The sequence below is a fragment of the Pyxicephalus adspersus genome, chromosome 2, assembly GCF_032062135.1.
Source record: "Pyxicephalus adspersus chromosome 2, UCB_Pads_2.0, whole genome shotgun sequence".
NCBI lineage: Eukaryota > Metazoa > Chordata > Amphibia > Anura > Pyxicephalidae > Pyxicephalus > Pyxicephalus adspersus.
This window is the reverse complement of record NC_092859.1, coordinates 154,740,331-154,760,378: the sequence shown is the minus strand read 5'-3', so window position 1 is coordinate 154,760,378 and position 20,048 is coordinate 154,740,331. Positions and strand designations below refer to the sequence as shown.

Sequence of the window (20,048 nt, the reverse complement as noted above, 5' to 3'; positions counted from 1 at the left end):
ATGCAAGTTGGAACAGGTACATTATTTTGATAAATGTAATTAGGACATACGTTTGTAACATATTATTAGGCAGCGTGGTGTCAGTTACTGTATAAAATCCTCACAAAAAAAAAAAAAAAAAACTTTAGGGAGCCTAGACATTCATTAATGTCTGGAGCAAGCTGTGCTTTGATATGCAAAAAGAAACAACTGCAGAGTTTGTCTTGGTCATTAAAGAGTTACAAGAGGTTACAGATCAGCTCAGCTTTTAAGATCACCCACAAGCTCAGCTGTGTTTAGCAAAAAGATTTCTTCTGCAAGTAATGCAAACCAACTCCACTCCGCCATCAAGCCTCCATCCTGCACACAGTGAGCAGTGAAGCCCAATTAGTTTGTATCTAGGAGGTGTCCGTATGTCGGATGTCCTTAACTGGGGGATTTCCTGTATAGACTTGTGTATGGCAGGAGACAGACATCCTGATCAGGCCAATCTCCAGATACAATATAAAGAAAACCACAAGCACACAAATGGCTGTACATGTCTAAATGTTTATTTTCACAGAATTCATGTGATTTTTTTTAATCTTTATTTTACAAGCACTGTACGTATCTTTGGTCCATTGTAAACTTTTCTTACATTAAACAGGAGAATAGCAATTTCCATCTAATGGAAACTTTTCATTTTTTTTCCAGTTAAAACAAAAAAAAAAATACAAATAGCATACATATTTTAACATTAAAGTACCAACATTTTTGATCAAATAAAAAAAAAAAAAACAAAGAAAATAAAGGGATGAGAAAGTGTATATAAAAAATGTCACATTTTCTTTATCTTCATAGCAAGTAGTGCATCTGGAGGTCTCGATAAGCCTTCATTTCTATCTTAGGGAGTCTGACTGCCAGAAGAAGAATGTGCTAAGAGTGATTCCTTAATATGCTGCAGCAGTACCTTCATTTGAGATAAGTTGCCTCTGGAAATAGGTGTAAGGCACTCCCTGCCAGCCATCTCCATGGTGCCAAATAACAAAACTTCTCTTTACCGCTCTGATTTGCTGCCATGCTTGCTTGCCAGGTAGAACAGAAGGAGTTATTGGAACGCATGAAGCTGGTTGGCATGGAAGGACTTGCAACAGTTTTTTCAAAACAATCTAGTTTAAAGCAAAAATCAGCAACTATAAAACATTTAAATCCTTTAAAGCTGTCTGTGAGGGCGTGCTTGACATTGTAGCTGTCTGATAGTGGAGAGGCTTTATTTTGTCCATCATGCCCGTTTTTTAGACTACTCAATTACAGTGATTGCTTTCAGAAACGCCAAGTGTTGGCACCCTACAGGAGAATGATTGTGCCCATACTAAAGGGTTTTATAAAATGCTGGCTGGCACCATGTTCATCCACCGCATGTGACTGTAATGCTATGCTTACACTGGCCATAAGGTTGGGGTGCGTTTACCGCTTCTTCATGCCAGGGAACCGCCATAGGTTTCTCCTAGCCATACCCCTCAAAGTATAGTACTGCTCACTGACCCCAGCTGTCAAATATGCAGAGGCTTTAAGAACCAACACAGAGAGGCTGGTAGGGTGCTAGGATCACTCAGATCTGAACCTAAAACAAGAGACGCCAACACACTGGCATGACAATTTCTCCATTCTAGATGTCAATTAATAACCCGGCCCATTGGAATCCTTTACTTTCATGTAAGCGTAAGGCATTTATCAAACACACAGGTGAAATGGTGTAAGTCTGACCAGAATAGTACAGCTACCTTAATATATTCTATCACACACTGAAAGGTGTTATTAGTGCAATGTGAACTTAATGCAATAGGAACAGATGGCACAGCTGAGTAAAGCCAACAAATTCTGTCTTTGCACAATGAAGACCATAAAAATGGTCCAAAGGCTGGCAGATTATATTGCAAATGGCATGATATTGCTACATCTGTACCCTCCTAAAGGATTAAAAGTACCAGAAATCATCTCTTATCTCCCTTCACCTGTAAAACAACACCTGGAGGCCAGTGCTTGCAAAGGGTAATGCAATATTTTCCTCCAGTGGAGGAGAGCTCCTATTTCAATAAATATCTTTTCCATATACACCAGCAGAACAATAAAAGGAGGTATAATGCAGGGTTATAAGCTTTCCAGCGAGATTGGGAGCTTTACAAGCTCCCATGGAGAGGTACACTAATGATTGTTACATAGACAAATCATTTTTTTTTTTTTTGCAAAAAATGTGCAATAGCAATGTGAAAATAAAAGAAATTGATAGCAGGAATACAATCCAGACATTGCCTGGACCATCATTGAGGAATGTGCAGCCTGAATTTACTGGAAAACCAGGACTAGAAGTGTCTATAGCCCATGCAAAACCTTGCTTTAACGGGACAATGGTGTCCAACACAGGGGACCCATAAAGCACACAAGGTTAAATCTTCCCAATCTATGCCTGTCACACATAATGTAATGATATCATATTTCATATCTAGGTCACAAATGTTCCTTCTGAAAAGGCTGTAACACCCCAATAGAGACTGCCAGCTCCAATCAAGGACGGATTAGAAGTAGTAAAATACACAATGAAAAAAAATGAAAAACAGCTTAAAAGTCAAATCAGCAAACATTCAAAAAGAGCAAAGAACATTCTGTGAATTTATTTTGATTAACCTCAAAAGGTTAATATCTACATTACACAAATATAAAAGGGATGATGTACACAGGTACCAGTGTTGGGGTGTCTAATACAGGTTCACAGGCCTGGTTTTCCAGTAACGTTTCCTATTATAAATAATATGAAAAATGTACTGAGAAAAAGAAAGCAAACTGCTTGGCAGGATCTAAGCCTGCTGAAGGTCGTCAAGTATCGCATGGCAGTTTTAGTCCTTTGTGCTTGCATTATATTCTCAGTAATGCCACCTTCCCTGACAGATTGGGTCTAGATAAAAGAACCTCCTATGGCCAACTGTGTAATTTCCTTCTAAGGGACCTTCTCTGAGCAATTGTAAAAATTCCTGCAACAGTAACGATGCCTCCACTAACAGATTGTGATATTTTATTCTTAATGAAGGCACCTCCGCTGACCGATTTTCCTTCTCAGTAAAAACATTTCCTCTAACCGTCTCGAATTTCCAATCGCATACACAAAGCAAGGAGCAGACTGAAGTCTGCACACCAGACCATTTCTTGGCACGTAAAGTTTAAAGACGGAAAGGGCCACATGGTTACATGGGCTGTAAGATAGTAATATGGACAAAGTTTAAAGTGCTGGATTTGACGTGACATAAGAGTCAGTGCAAATCACTAGAACTCTGTCAAAGTTACTGCAAAGAAAGTTAATATAATTCTATTCTATTCTACAAGGCTCTGTCTGTTTACAACAGAAACTACATTTGTACAATATTCTGGTTTTCCAGATTTACGAGATGCAGCGGCAGGTGCTGCAAATAGACTGAATACAAAGGAAATAAGGGGAACATAAATATAAAAGTAAAAATTGGGATATAGAAATGGTAGAAATAGTGTCGTCTACAGATTCCAGCCACTCTATTCCACGGTCACAGACTTGGCTAAGTTTCTTGGACAATCCACCTATGGACAGAAGAAAAGACAATATAGTCAGTCAACCAAGAATATGAGCGAGAGAGAGAGAGCGAGCGCGAGAGAGCGAGCGTGAGAGGGAGAGAGCGAGCACGAGAGGGAGAAAGAGAACAAGCGATGAGCAAAAGAGCGAAGCGACGAGAGAAAAGAGAGCGAGCAAAAGAGAAAAGGAAAAAGAGCAAGCAAGAGCGAGAGAGGGAAAAATGAAAGAGCGAGCGAGTGATCAAGCAAGAAAGAGCCAGAATGAGTGAGCCAACAACTTACATCATATCCTCTCAGAACAGCAAGATGGAAGGCGAGGAGCTGCAGGGGGATTACGCTCAATATTCCTTGAAGACAGTCCACTGTGTGAGGAACCTTAATTGTACGCTTGATTGTGTTAATCGTTTCTGTGTCCTCTTTGTCACAGATCACAACTGGACGTCCCTGTGAAAACAAAACTCTAAATAAGCCTAAGCCTTTTTTTTTTTTTTAGCCATGTCATGGTCTTGAACAGCCATTTTTAACTGTAGTTTCATGGAAACCCAAAGTTTCTCCATAAATTGAAATAGTTTTGGGTTTTTTTGCCTGCAAGTTCAAGGTCCAGCCCCCATTTTCATTGCCAACAGCTTGACACCAGTATTTTTTTTTTTAGCAGTAAGTAAAGAGGCATCTGCCCACACACTCTGAATATTTTAGCAGGGGTTCCCAATACCTGATAGTTCTAAAACTTGAGAAATTCTGGTCTTATGCATACCTGTCTAGCTACCACTTGCTGCAGAGCATTCTGGCACTTGGTGTAGGCGTGATCCCTCATTATAATCATGATGACTGGCATAAGTTTGTCTACCAAGGCCAGCGGTCCATGTTTCAGCTCCCCAGCCAAGATTCCTTCTGAATGCATGTAAGTGATTTCCTTAATTTTCTGCAAAGAAAAATAAAAAGTTACCAAGAGGTAAACAATCGTGCAAAGTAAATCTTTGAATAAGGAAAAAATGCCTTGGTGTGTGGCCAGTTATGCTCTTCTGTCCTAGCAGGGCAGATCTGATTCAAGACATCATGCAATAGGAATTTCTCCTATTTGTCCCATGTAAGCGCTGATTTTAAAGGGGTTGAGTGGGCCCTGCCAGAGGGTTTCTGGTTCTAGACCGCACATTGTCTGTACTCACATTTCCCAGAGAGAATGTAAAATGTTACTTGGTTAATAATGATTTAATCAACTTATGTTTTCCTGATTTGTTTAAAGCCGTTCTAACTTTAATCCACAAAAGACATTTTTTCCTAGGACACCTTGAGGTTAATTATAGCAAAGTACAGTTTCTGATGCTACCACAATCATTCAGCAGGCAGGAGCTGATAACAAGGGAAAGCCGAGGAGGCTTTGACTTACCAATGCTCCTTCCAGGCAAGTTGCATAGTGATATCCGCGACCCATGATCAACACAGATTTCTGTTGGTACAGTTCAGCTGCCAGCTTCTGAATTTCATCATCAAGACTAAGTACTTCCTTGATGTTGTCTGATAAAAAAAAAAAATAATAAAAATGTCATGCAAAAAAGAAAACATTTTCATACTGCCATTTACTGTCCCTGACTATTCCTGTTAGACCCGAAAAGGCAAATTATGAGATATGATGAGTGAGAAGTACACAAACTGATTTCATCTAAAGCCTGAAATTGGCTCTATAGAATATAAATAAAGCAGTACAAGCATATACCTAAGCACTACAAGGTAAAAGTAACATTTATTTGCATATTGTAATCATTCTTACCTGGCAAAATTTTCAGACCGTTAATAATTTCCTTGCGTCGGTCCTGCATAGAAATACGGTCATCACACACCATGAGTGCAAACATGACCAGTGCCACGAATTGGCTGGTGTATGCCTGTTAAAAAAGGAAAGACTCCTGTAAATCTTTACATAGAAAGACAAACTCACAATCCATATGGGTCAAATTATTTAGGGTGGAGGGAAATTTCTGTGTCTTATCCCTTATGACACAGACCTATGGGCTTCATCCACTCAAAGATAAAAGTTACCCTGTGCATTCTACATTACAAATGTTCATAATATACAAGCGGTCGCCAACCGGTGGTCCGTGGACCACTGGTGGTCCCGCAGCTCTGGCCCTTTCTTCTGACCCTGCTGGGGGGTGCACCAGCGAGAGCCGCAGACCACATCTCTCATATCGATCGCAGGCTCAGGGTGGTGAGCGGGTTGTGTCTCTGGAGTGGGGTTCTGGCATCATTATGGCCCTCGGGGGGAGGGTCTTCTCCTTTGAGCGACACACAGTTTCCCGCACAAAATTAGTGGTCCGTGACGTCCAAAAGGTTGGCGACCACTGTATTATATAGTATAGTAATGCATTTACTATTTTTTCAAATCACTTGTTGATCCTATTAGCTTATAGTTCTAAGATTTCTGTTTTAAAGGCTGACTACACTATTTATTCATTATTGAATTGCAGTTTGGGTCAGGGTTGCTTGCATTTTATCAATACAGCAACAATGCTACACATCTGATGCCTTTTCCTACACACAAAAGGACCTCTATCATGAGGGAGCTCCAACAGTGCAGTTCTGACTTGGCCCCCTAAACCTCCTAAGTCCTCTCTAGCTTTCATTTTGCATTGGGCCGATCTAGCTAAAACATTAAGACTCCTGATGCACACTCTTATCACTCACAAAGCATAAATAAAGTATATGGAAAAGGAGAAAAAAAGGCAATTTTCCAACTACTTTAATGCAATGCAGCTGACCATACACATGACTATTGTACAGTGAAATTTACCAAACCACTATGCAGTATGATGTCCTACCACATTCGTGAAAAAATGAATGGACTTTTCAACAGGACACTGCATAGTTTATAATAAACCGCACTGTAATTTTATTTACCGATCAGTGCTCACCTTTGTGCTGGCCACACCAATCTCAGGCCCAGCATTAATATGGACACCACAGTCTGTCTCCCGGGAGATTGAGCTGCCAACGGTGTTGGTGATCCCTACTGTCAGGGCTCCCCGTTCTTTGCAGTAACGCAGTGCGAGAAGAGTATCCGCTGTCTCTCCTGAATGAAGGTGAACAGAAACAATATAAATATGACTTCATAGGGGGACAAAATAAATGGGAACTTCCCCATGTTACTGGTAACTATTTACATCACTTAAGTTTGAAGGAGAATTGTTGGCTTTTACTATTGGATACTACATCTATTTTTTTAATATGTAGGTCCAGCAGAGATCTGGAGAGGTTGCACGTATTGAAGGTCATGCACAGTGTGGTATACGTATAAAAACACAGGGCGATGCAAAGTGCACATGTAATCCACAGAAAAGAATAAAAAGCCAGATTGTTAGCAGGAAATCACAGATTATTTGCTTTTGGTTTAACTGTTGATAAAATATCCCATTTGTGCATAAACAGACCATCATATTTTGTCATGGATTATCATGCACTGCTGACCAATACCCTTTCAGATACTTGCTTCTCATAGATGGTTTTTGCTGGTCAGAGGAATCACAGCCAATCACAGACAAGGATTAGCAACACAAATATTTATTTATATGGGGGGGTGGGATAACTTTATTTGTTCAACCAGCACATTTGTTTAAAAACTTTAAGATTGTATTTCTTCATAAAAAGAACGATTTAGCAGTAGCACAAAGAAAGATTAAAAACAATGTATTTTGTAATTTTGTTATTGGCAGATTATCATAAAATACACAGATTCTTATTAAAGGATTCATGCTCACTAAAATCTGATGGATATGGTCCCAGCCTTATCTTTACATCTAGTGTCACTTTACTGCGTTGGCTTCACCTGTGCGTTATAGCCCTATAGATTATAATAGTACCTGTCCCTGAGCTGGAGATACAGTCACAGATTTTGGGTTATTTATGCAAAGACACAGGAAGGGCAGTACAGAGTTGGATGCAAACAGACAGAACCAACACCATCAGATCTTGGTAAGTATGCAGCTCTACAATGCACACTTGTCATTTTTTACCCTTCACCTAACCCAACCCACCTCTTAGTTATGTTAAGTGAAGGGGAAAAGCATGACAAGCATGCATGTTTTCTTTAAATGACTATACTATGAGAATACCATACCTGACTGACTGATGAAGAAGCACACATCATCTCTAAATACAGGAGTGTTCCTGTCCAAAAAGTCACTAGCCAATTCCACCATGACTGGAAGCTCCGTTAGTTCCTCGAGGATCTGACGTGTCTGTAGGAGAGATACAGGGACATGATTAGAATAGAGGAGACGTATAAGGGTTGGCTCTTTTTGCCCAGAACACCAAGAAACAGATGTACGTCTACAACAAACCAAAAGAATTGATGCAGTCAGCTACCACTGAAAAGGTTTTACTGTAATGCTCTAATAAGGGTTTGTATTGTGCTCATAAGAACGTAAGCATACGCATGAATCACAAGCTATCCAGAAGACTGATCTGTAGACAGCTTGAAGAGTATATACAATAAATTGATTTTTTTTTCTTTTTTTGATAAAGTAGTGAAAAGAGGAAAGCTTGGTCAGGCTCGTGCCTGTGTTGTCTGTGTCCTCACTGGGGAGCTCCACTCTCAATTTATTCTGAACATCAACATCAGAATGAAAGAAGCATAAATAACAAAATTTAGAGTTGACACTAGAACAGGATCAGAGGGTACAGCTTGTTCTGGTGACAAGTAAGTGAACAAATTATATATATATTTATTTATTTATTATCTTGTGTCCCTGGTGGAAACTAAAAACAGGACCCAGAGCCACAGCCACAAAGCTAAACACTTGAAACTGTGAATGCTACTCTACTCATAAAGTATACAAAAAGTTTTAAAGTGTTCAAAATAATATTAATGGACACTTACAGCAACTCCAGCGTGGTAACTGGTTCCACAGGCAATGAGGATTAGTCGTCGACATCTTTGGATTTCTTTGAGGTGATCTTTCAGACCTCCCAAATTCACTATTTCAAAGAAAATAGGATAAAATTTCACAATTTTTAAACAGAAGACATACAGTCCCATAGTACGTGTCATGGTGCCACAGCATGTGGTAAGGGGATTCTAGTTGTGTACCAGGTAACCAATGCCATGGCCTGCACCAAAATCACAAGCATGCTAGAAGCTGAAGCACACACAGAAGTGTAAAGGCTAAAAATGTCTGACACTTTTCCGGTGGACGAACCTGAGACAATAGTATAACAATAGTGCATGCATGTACTTAAATTTGATATATATATAGATATATATATATATATATATATATATATATATATATATTTATTATAGTCATCTACTGATCTACTGTAAGGAGCATTGTGCTCAGCAGCAGCCAGGGGTGCTCATGAGTTCCCCGTTTAATAATTAATAATTTTAGAACAAAGATTATATCATGGAACACCTAAACTAAGCCATAGAATCAATAGAAGCCAGAGCTGATCATTCATGATGTTGCTGTAGAGACGCACAGGGACATTTTAGTAATTTGTCAAAATTGTGAGACCTGCAATTCTGAATTAGAAAGCAACTATGCCACTATGATTTACGGGTTTGCGTTTGTTGGTGACCATGTGCTTGGAGAGCGTACGACACAATGGTTAAAAAATTTTCTCACCTGTCAGGTCATCAAAATTGACGCGCCCTCTCATAGTGTTGACTACAGATTCTGGCTGCTCAAAGATTTCTTTCTGCATGAAGGAGCTGAAATTGCCTGAAGATTAAGAAAAGGAGGAAGAGTTATGTTTAACCTTTTCAGTAATGCCAAACATAAGGTAATATTCTCTAAATAAGACTCTGTGCCCAAGCTGTATTTACCCTTCACTGCATACCTACATTCTTGTATCGGCTTTTTGTATTTTCTACTTTCAAGTACACATACATTCCTTTACTCCTTTTTTTTTCCCCCCCAACAAATATTTGAAATGCAATTACAAGAGGTAAAGTGCTGCACCTCAGTTCTTACTTATTATAGGACTGCCCCATGACCACTCATTTTAGATACTAATTCTCACCTGTCCTGCATGACCTTTTCAATAGCAACAGAATTCAACCTCACCTAACTGGTCTTCATTTCCCTCTTGTATTCACACCCTTTTGATTATAAAGTCAGATTAACACTGGTCAGTTTAACTAGTTTAACCAGTTTAACTAGAAGATTAACAGCCTAGTCTAGGTTTCCTTGACAAGTGAGAATTACGTCTGTAGTGCCCTATACAACTAAAAAATACAGCATTCCGGTATTCGCAAAGTCTAAATAGAATACATAGTAGGTTGAAACAAAAAGACAGAAGTCCGTCAAGTTCAACCACTAGGGAAATAAACATATTCCAGATATAAACCCTAAAGCTTTTTCTTAAAGCAATCTTTAGAACTTGCTGAAACTACTTCCTGAGGGAGCCGATTCCATATTTTCACAGACCTTACAGTGAAGAATCCCTTCCTTATCCGGAGCTTAAACTTCTTTTCCTCCAGAGGCAAAGAGCGCCCCCTTAGAATAGATTCAGTTCAGCTAATCTCTCCTCATAGCTGAGCTCCTCCATTCCTTTTATTAGTTTAGTTGCCCTTTTCTGCACTCTCTCCAATTCCACAATGTCCTTTTTGTGAACTGGGGCCCAAACTGGACTGCATATTCCAGATGTGGTCTGACCAATGCTTTGTACAAACCACAACTTAATATTAGCTATGAATGCAGCAAGTTTATAACAGATACCTGCACTGTCATTTCCAACTTTTTCCTTAGGTGTTCATGTATATGTCATGCTGGTCTTTAGAGTTCATAATGGTGTAATTCACAAAAGAAATTAGAGATTAATAAAGCCGGTACCATTATTTCTGCAGACACAATTTTGCCACCACCATTGCTATCATCCCATTCATAAGATGAAAACGTGTCACACACTACCATTTGCTAATACCACCGCACTTTACAGATCACTAGATGGAGTTTGTGATTGTATTTAGACCTAGTCATTTGTCACCATCACAATGCGTTGATTATTATTATTATTACACAGTATTGATATAGCGCCGACATATTACTCAGCGCTGTACAAATTGCATAGTCATGTTACTAGCTGTCCTTCAAAGCGGCTCATAACCTAGTGTCCCTACCTCAGTCATATGTCAATAATACAGTCTAAGGACAATTTATGGTGGAAGCCAATTAACCTAGCTGCTTGTCTTTGGAATGTGGGAAGAAACCGGAGTACCCGGAGGAAACCCAAGAAGACACGGGGAGAATCTGCAAACTCCATGCAGATAGTGTCCTGGCCGAGATTCAAACCTGGGACCCAGCGCTGCAAAGGCCCAAAACTAATAAATCGCCACAAAACAAAATCTGAAAAAGTTGAAGACATGAGCCTGGACACTGGATCTTTCTTTGAAACGCAGTTGACAGTACGAGTCTTAGTGATTGTATGCATTGTTGGTTCTGGAGAAACTAGTAAAATTGGAATGTGTTTTCTTTGGAATGTACCATTTATCAGTGCTGCGGCCTGGCACCTATCATTTGTACCAATATGTGTGAGAAGGGCTCTGTCCTGTCTATTAGCGTGTACCCAAGATGTAAATTTCTCACATGTCCTGAAAAAGCAGCCCAAGTTTCATAAATGTACCTGGTTTTAAATATTTCCTATATACTTAATAAATGAGTTTTTTATATTTGCATGAAATATGGTAATTTAGGGCCTTGAAAGTGCCAATATTTGGTTTTCTTTACATGTCTGCCTAAACTTGTAATAAACCATTTTGATGCTGAAAAGTGCTTAATGAATTATTGGAGGTGTGAAATAAACAAAAGGTTTAGTTTTACGTGTATCTGACATTGGAGAGATATGAGGCTGCCATTACTGACCTAGTTTACCTGGCTATGTCAGATTTCAACACTTGGCCAGTACTCACCCTTCATGATCTGCTGCAGCTCCATCTGTAAGGTCTGAATGGCACGGGCTGGGTGGTCTCCAGCACTTCTCTTGATGCGATGGATGGAGAGACGTCCATCAACGATAGCAGCAACATCATCGTCTTCCAGGTAAATGACTCTGTTAGTGTGTTCGATGACGGCGCTATAAAACAAAAGTTACATGAAATTAGGTGCAGCCTTTTTGTTGTGTTTTATTTATTTATTTTTTGCTATAAAGATTCCTTTAATTTCTAGTGCATCCACTAAGCCATTCTATACATCACCCACATGTAGTGTTTGGTCATTACAGTGCGAAAAAATACTGCACTACTCTGCATGTTAGAGCAACACTGCATAATCCTTAGACCTAGTCTCCATGATAGTAGGCAATTTGCTGGCTATGTGGCATGGACACTGAATCAAAGCTGAAGCATCTATGGAGACTGACAAGTTCCTTTTAAATTTAAAGCTTTTGTTGTGTGTTTAAGAGGATTACATTTTACATACAGGATTACAAGGTATGTTTGATGCGCCTCAAAGGCTAACCCTAAGGCAGCAAAAATTGACAGCAGGTAAATAAACATTATATATACATACATACACACACACACACACACACACACACACACACACACACCAATTCGGTTTGCTCCTACTTTTTCTGCTTCTTTAAAAGAGCTCCTAAAACCCATTTTTCAAACTCCCTTACCTGTCATCTTCGGTCTCTAAACTTTCACTACTTCCCACCATTCCATATGCCATTGGCCCCAATTTATTAAAGCTTTCCAATGCAGGAGAGGATACACTTTTATCAGTGAAGCTGGGTGATCCAGCAAACCTGAAGTCCAGAATTGAAAACATTTGCTAACAAATAGCTAATGACTTTTAAGAAATCCATTCCCAGTTTGCTGGATCACTCAGTTTCACTGATAAAAGTGTATCCTCTCCAGCCGTGGACAGCTTTATTACATGCGTCAGTGCGGCCGGGACATAGTGGCGGGAAATTCAAATCATTTTGTCTTGGATTCAATACAAAAGAGCTGTATTGAGTTCAATACAAAGAAATATTCAACTAATTATATATATATGTATAATACTATACAGTTAAATTACATGTTTAAATACTGTATTTTTTTGTGTTTTTTTATTTAAAGTTTATTATTAAATTTATTAAATATGAGTGAGTTATCCCTAAGAATTACAGCCTACAATGAAAAATAAATTTATATGCAAAAATTGTACCACTTTTTGCATGGAGATTAGAAAGAAATTAGACTGCTAGGGAGTTTAAGGGAGGTTTACTCAGAGCTTTTCTTTTCCTCATTTTAAACAGCCCTCTAGCATCTCAGGCCTTTGATATCTGTAGAATAAAACTTTGGTGAACCTCTGTGTATCAGGATCTCGCTCCTCTAACTTGGCCATTTCTGCTCAATGAGTATAATGTATAGTACAGTGTGAGGGCAAGAACCCCTCATCTGCAGAACCTTTCTAGGAGCATGGCTCTATTGTGGAAAGTGGCATGGTATGCGTTGGTTTGTGATCCCCTGCTGTACAGCCTCCATTTGTAAGCACAAAGTGTATGCAAGTTGGATGTTTGTTAGATCCTCTTCTATTGTAATCTCTTCCGGGAAAAGTCCTCTCCTCCTCCTGTGTCACTGTCTGTACCCGTCTGTCATTTGCAACCCCTATTCAATGTACAGCGCTGCGTAATATGTTGGCACTATATAAATACTGTTTACTAATAATAATGTTTGTACCCTGAGAACAGCCTGTATGTCATCTATGTTGCCAGAGGCTCGATAGGGCTCACCAAATGTAATAAAATTATCAATGTATTCATACCCCCCAGGCAATGGAGCACTTACCTGGCATCAGATGCAAAGTAATATTCCACAGCCTTCTCTTCTCCAGGGAACAGGCAAGTGGTGTTGTCAATTCTGGGCACGGAGCAGCTGCCTTTCTTCTCCAGACCTGGTAAATAAAGACAAAGGTTACAAATATGTGGAGGGGCACCAGGGAAGAGTGGGAAACAAGGAGTCCTTAGACTGATAAATCTCAGCCCAGTCAGAGGAAATGCAGCCTGAGGAAGAACAAAGCACAGTTTGGCCCTGAGAAGATTCAAGCAACCATACAGTTATGTTGTGGTAACGGTAAGTCACAAAGATCTAACTTTGGCATCTAGTTGTCCCACGAGAATAGACCAGGTTGGCTGTTGGCCATGAAGCAAATGTTTAGTAAAGTTAAGGAGAAAACAACTTGCACCCCAGTTAAATTGAGTTTGTGGTCCACTTATCCAACCCCCTTTTTATTTTTTAACACAGTGAAGGTATGGAAGACAACACCTAGCTGCTATGGGGCCCATTCATCGAAGCTTTAACAGGCTGTTTACTGGAAAATGGCAATAAAGTGATGATCGGCTAAAGGGTGGCAGTTAATGGCAAATACCACAGAATATAACAGAGATCTCCAAGATGAAAAGTGGCAATTGCCCCTTTTTAACATAGTAGTTCTAGGTAGCCACTATCTTTTCATGCAAGTCTATGGCCACAATGGGCTTCCATTGTGGTCATACACTTACAGCCTAAGTGAAGGAATCTCTAATAGCTTTGGTTTAGTTACAGTATGGGGATCATTCGATCATTACTGTAAATAAAATTAGAAGCCTGATAGACAAAGGTTTCATCAAACAGGGTGTTCACTTTTTTGCTTTTGAAGGTTTTCAATATTTCCCAACTACAATTCAGTTACCTAACTAGATGCCAAGAGTTACAACTCTGTTTGCCGTCCCGTACCACAGAATGAGCGATGCCAGTAAATATAAAGCTTGCAGCATATTATAAAGATTAGTTCCCATAGATTACACATCCATTAAATTTAGTAAGAAAAAAATGTCCTAAAATGAAAGCAATAAAGAAGAAAATTTGATTTGCACATGGCCCGGAATGGACAGAAAAGGGTAGAAAACTGGATCTATTCTGGTACTGTTTCCATCTCTACAAGCCTGGAACATGCAGTGTGTGGGGTCAGAAAGTATTCAGTGTAATATGTAGAATACTGTATATTATACGCCCCCCCAGTCCAGATTGTGTCACCATCATCACCTTATAAAAGATGGCCCTGACCAAACCAGCAGATAAGGTATGGCTTTCTTTTTTTTTCATGCTTTTTTGCATCAGTTTAAAGTGTACCTGAACTCTGGAAGCTTTTTTTTATTATTAAATAAAATGCATTTTTATGTTCTCTCTAAAGCATGATTGGATACACACCTTTACTGTCCTTGCAGTCCCATTATTTAGATATTCCCACTTACTCCTTGCAGATTGAAGCTATTGTATGGCAAGAAATGGGAAAATATTTAATAAAGCATGCTTAGGAGAACATAAAACTGCCTTTTGGAAGTGCAGATACACTTTAACCATGATGTTACTTAGCCAATTTAGGAAAATAATACTTTGAACTTGGTTTTAATTTCACTCGGAGATGCATACATTGCTTCAGCTGGGTAATTGAGAATCATAAAGCTCATCCCCGATTCAGATAAATAATTTAGAATCATAAAGCTCATCCCTGATCCTGAAACCACAGGGGTGATACGGAGACACAGTTGAAGCTACTTATTATGTATACATATCCAGAGATGACTCATACAAACTTCTACGGAGGAATGCCGCCATCTGGTGGGTGAAAGTTGTACATAAGATGCTGGTAACGCTGAATTCTGAACTGGGGGGTATGAAATCGTATCCTACTTTTGTAAGTTGTATAGCACGTGCATTGATCTGCATGGAAAACAGTACCAGATACATAAATGGATATATAGTTTCTTATAAGAAGGAGGAGTATTGAAGTACGATGCTGGATGAGGCACCTTCGTTCTCTATAATGCATATTCCCTCTAGAGGATAATCGATGCTTTGTGACGCTGAAAGGACAATGAGAAAGTGCGACAGCACAAATCAGAAAACACATCAAACACACAGCAATCTATGCATTGCAGAGCTCTGAAATGCATATCGTCAGGTACATCACTCAGGATCACCTGATATGTACTGGCAAGTTTATTACATGAAAAAAGCAGACTAGGCACAGAATAAAACAGTGCATTGCAATTACATGGAAACACAACTAAAGAAGTAATGCAGCTTTCAGAAAATCAACTGGATGGACAACATAACAGAAAGCACATTATCCATCCACACATCGACATCACTCTGGTATCGATATTTGCAGACTTGGGGAGAATTACCCAGCTCTTTACATGCAACAGGTTAGGTTTGCTTCCAATAAGCAGAAGCAAAACAAGCAACTGAGCTTTTGGAAATATACAATGTTGGCAAGAATTTTCTAGGACATTAGACCGTTCTGCCATTAAAGTGTATGATCTATTAGAAAAACAGCTTAAATTGCAGGGGTTAAAGTCAAAGTACAGCCAGGTGTATGGCAACCATTAAATTTTATGTCCAGGTATAGTTCCCGGCTTCGAGGGAGAACTATCCACACCTTTAAAAATGAAATTTGCTCTCAGAATTGCTGACATGAAAAGAATGTGACTTAGCATGTCATCAGGGTACAAGTGATGTCCATGGTTGACAGACCAGCTGCATTCTCGCAGGTATTTGTTTTGGCGGAGTTGCAACTTTTTAGGGACATTTATGAATACCGTCTTCTAGGTTGTGATCTTTGCTTCTTCAGCAATAAGATACAGTTGTTAAATGAGATCTATTGCTTTAGTTACAGAACCAAGGAATAATGCTCTAATATTTGATATGCATTAATAAATGTCCCCACAGACTTTTCTATCACTTCTAAACAAACCCATCAAATGCAACTTGTGAAGATCTGGCAATTAGAACACTGAAGATACGGGTGATGTTAAATAATGTCTAACCAATATATGTGTATATGCAAACACACACATAGATATATACATACCAATCTGCCAAGGCATTAAAACCAGCTGCCTAGTTATGTATTGTGCTGCCTTAACAGAATGGACTCCACAAGACCTCTGAAGATGTACTGTGTGTGGTTTTTGGCATGAAGAAGCTTGCAGAACATCCTTTAGGTCACATCATCCCATACTCAGCAAGCGGTGATGCTTTGTGTGTTCTCGGACACCTTTCCCACATGACCGGCATTAGGTTTTTCAGAAATCTGTGCTATGGTAATTATTCTGTGGGATCAGATCAGACAACCCCATCCAAGTGTATCAATGAGCCCATGAGTCTGTCACTGGTTGCCATTCCTTTTGATATGTACTAACCTCACAAGACCTGTTTTGAGGATGCTCTGGCCCAGCCATCTAACCAATCAGTTTCCTTTAATCATTCAGATCTTCATGTTTGCCCATTTTCATTGCTTTCAACATATTACGGTCAACAACTGACTGTTCATATAGCTCAACCCTTGACAGGTGCCACTGTATTTACTTCACCTGTCTGTGGTTTTAAATTGTTGGCTGATCAGTATATATTTTTATACATCCTAATAGCAAATACAAGTGCCAGAATACAAGCTAGTTTTGGCTCCTGATGACTCCAGGCAATAATGCCCCTGTGTGGTTATGCCTGAAGTGCATCTGGTGCTCCTGTTGTGAAATGCGTTTACCTGAACGGTACAATATGGGCATGTGATCTGCGGAAAGTTTGTGCTCACTCCGTATACCCATTAAAAGGGGGCTGCCTCTCCTGCAAAACACACAGACAAAAGGTAATGGGGTCATAAAGAGGAGAAAAAAAGACAGTCATCGATTTTCATAGGATTTCATAGGATAAATTACCTGGTTCCTACAGCCTGACCGGGAAAATGAACACTTTTAAACACCAGGGCAAATGCACCTTCCTGTAGGAAAAAGGAGGAGAAATACAAGGTTAGGAAAACACAAAAAGAATATAGATTTATACGTAACATATTTTTAAAACCTATAAACGAGTATACTAAATGTATATGATGCTGTAAAAAAAAAAAAAAATATGGAGAATCGGAACAGGACTGTACATAGAATGTGTCCGCATTCCAAGCACACCTATTCTACACTTTAAGGCAGAAATCTGCATGCCATCATCCTGTCAAATGAAAGGTATTTGTATGTTCTCCTTTGACACATGCTTATCTTCATACCTTTATTCTGTCTTTGTGCTATCTCACTGTCAGATATTATCAGTCGCCCCATTGATAACAATAGTCAGCTCTCTGTAAAAAGTCTATAAATTTCCAGTCATTGCAAGAGTACCCTTTTTTGTTGCAGTATTCCTTACTGCGACTGGACCTGGCCAAGAAGTATCTAGAGTACAGAAAACACCTTCTGGTGCTTGCAGGGATCAATTTCTAGAATAAAATGAGTATCAGTTTATCTCCTTACCAGCTGCTGGATGACCCGCTCAACAAGGGTGGCAAAGCTGATGTCATTGTTCTCCCGATTGTCATACATATACTTCACGAGCTTGGCAATAGTTTCTGTGTCGGTTTCAGACTCGAACTCGTAACCTTTGCTTTCCTGCAGACAAGGACATCAGTATTTGTCAATTTCATACAAGTCATATCCATTGTTTTTTCATACAAAATTGATGTCAAATTTATGGTAAATTTGCTCAGTGGTTAGCACTCTTGCCTTTGCAGCACTGGGTCCCAGGTTCATATTCCAGCCAGGACACTGGACAGAATTTGTATGTTCTCCCTGTGTTTGTGCAGGTTTCCTCATGGTACTGCGGTTTCCCCCCACATCCCAAAAACATGCAGTTGCAATAATCCGCTTCCCCTCAAAAATTGTCCTTAGACTGTAATAATGACATATGACTATGGTAGGGACCTGTGTGAGCCCCTTTGAGGTACAGCTAGTGACATGACTATGGACTTTGTAAAGCGCTGCGTAATATGTTGGCGCTATATATGTGCATGCGAAGAAGGAGCTTCTACAAATTGGGTACAAAAAAAAAAATTGCATTGGGGAGGGGAGGGACGAGTGCCGATCAAAATATGCATGAGCAGTGAGATCGGCACTCTTCCCTCCCCACCCCCAGCTATGTCACCCGATCTTGAGCCTTCAGGTGACCTAAGAGGAAGGCAGAAAAAGGTAAAGAAGATGGCGGCCCCCGGCGCAGGAGGATACCAGGAAGATGCGGGACCCAACCCAGAAAACTTCTGGAGGGATCGATGGATCTGCAAAGGTAAGGGAGTTGTTTTTTTTTTTTTTTTTTTCAGTTTACCTCTGCTTTAATTCCACCTTTGGGGTACACATAAAAAGAGCATAACTTGCTCCAGTCCCCTGCAGAACTTCAAGCTGCAGTTGCAAACCTAAAATTATCATCCACAATGCAGGACCAATAGCCCTGAATTAGGGAGGAGGACAAAGTAGGTCAAAGCACAACCCGGAGCATCGTAGAGAAAAGTTTTGCATTGGCTGCGAGGGATGAAGTGGAGGAAATTCCTTTTGATGGGCATACCAAGCAAAAAAACAAGCCTATAACCAATAATGTGTGGAGGAATCCCCATTACAAAAATATTTTCCCCCACAATTCCCTGGAGTTCAGTTTTACGTAATCTAACCAACCATCTGCAATCAGATTAATGCAAGCTGATTTCTGATTGGCCGTTATGGGTCAGCGTGCAACCCTGGGCTATGTAATTAAATAAAGCTGTATGTTCTGTGTAAGCGGATTTGTATGTATAGGCATAAAACATTTCTGAATGTATATTATTTCCACATTTTGTGTACTCTGTTACATACAACTCACCAGAAACTTCTTCAGGTCTTTGTAGTTGGTAATGATGCCATTGTGGATTACGATGAACTCTAGGAGGGGGGAGAAATGTGACATTATTTCCTGGTGTTAGAAAAACAGTCAGTCAATCATGAGCGATTTAAAGACAGGAAAAATCTGGAAGCCATATGTCTGCTACATACACACAAAACCTAATAAATTCATCTTGGTCCTTAGCAAAAAACACCCCACTTACTGTATTCTACACATACGCTAAATTATTGGTTATATTTGTTTTTTTATTTTTTTTTTTTAACCAAAAAAAATGTGTGTGTGTGCGCAGGCAGAGATAAAAGTCTGCTCAGGATATAAAGCCCTCTACACATCTGCAAACCCTACAGGGGGCAATCCATGTAACTGATGACAGGAAGGGAAGGGGGGGTTGTGGTTTCTGGAAGCAATGAATCTCCTTGTAATTACCCCATACAGTAAAATAAATGTCGACAATTTAAAACAAACACAAATACACAGAATTATAGAAGGATTATAATTTGATTTAAAATATAGACCTAGTGAAAAGAGAAAAAACTAGTACTAGAACATCAAGGGATGCCAAACTTCAAATATTTGGGTTAAAAAAAAAATGGCTGAACAAACATAGGTAACACTCAAAACCCATCTTTTCAAATGCACCTACCCGTGTTCCTCTCTACTTCCCACCATTCCATATCCCCCCTCATATTGTGTGCTACTTTCCCCCCTCTTAGATTGTAAGCTCTTCGGGGCAGGGTCCTCTCCTTCTCGTGTCACTGTCTGTATCTGTCTGTCATTTGCAACCCCTATTTAATGTACAGCGCTGCATAATATTTTGGCGTATATATATATA

The 20,048-nt window shown here is 39.5% G+C and overlaps 1 protein-coding gene across 1 annotated transcript in view; it reads right to left on the bottom strand.

The window, feature by feature from the left end:
* Window positions 1–508: 508 nt before the first annotated feature.
* LOC140324732 (glutamine--fructose-6-phosphate aminotransferase [isomerizing] 1-like) overlaps window positions 509–20,048 on the bottom strand; it is a gene marked incomplete in the record, with an annotated part of 37,327 nt that continues 17,787 nt past the window's right edge. The window contains 16 exon segments of the mRNA XM_072402823.1: window positions 509–3,564; window positions 3,838–3,999; window positions 4,310–4,477; window positions 4,943–5,070; window positions 5,324–5,438; window positions 6,465–6,622; window positions 7,667–7,787; window positions 8,429–8,526; window positions 9,177–9,272; window positions 11,462–11,625; window positions 13,328–13,433; window positions 15,331–15,384; window positions 17,070–17,149; window positions 17,242–17,303; window positions 17,824–17,958; window positions 19,196–19,254. Of these exon segments, the coding sequence (XP_072258924.1) occupies window positions 3,520–3,564; window positions 3,838–3,999; window positions 4,310–4,477; window positions 4,943–5,070; window positions 5,324–5,438; window positions 6,465–6,622; window positions 7,667–7,787; window positions 8,429–8,526; window positions 9,177–9,272; window positions 11,462–11,625; window positions 13,328–13,433; window positions 15,331–15,384; window positions 17,070–17,149; window positions 17,242–17,303; window positions 17,824–17,958; window positions 19,196–19,254 (1,751 nt within the window).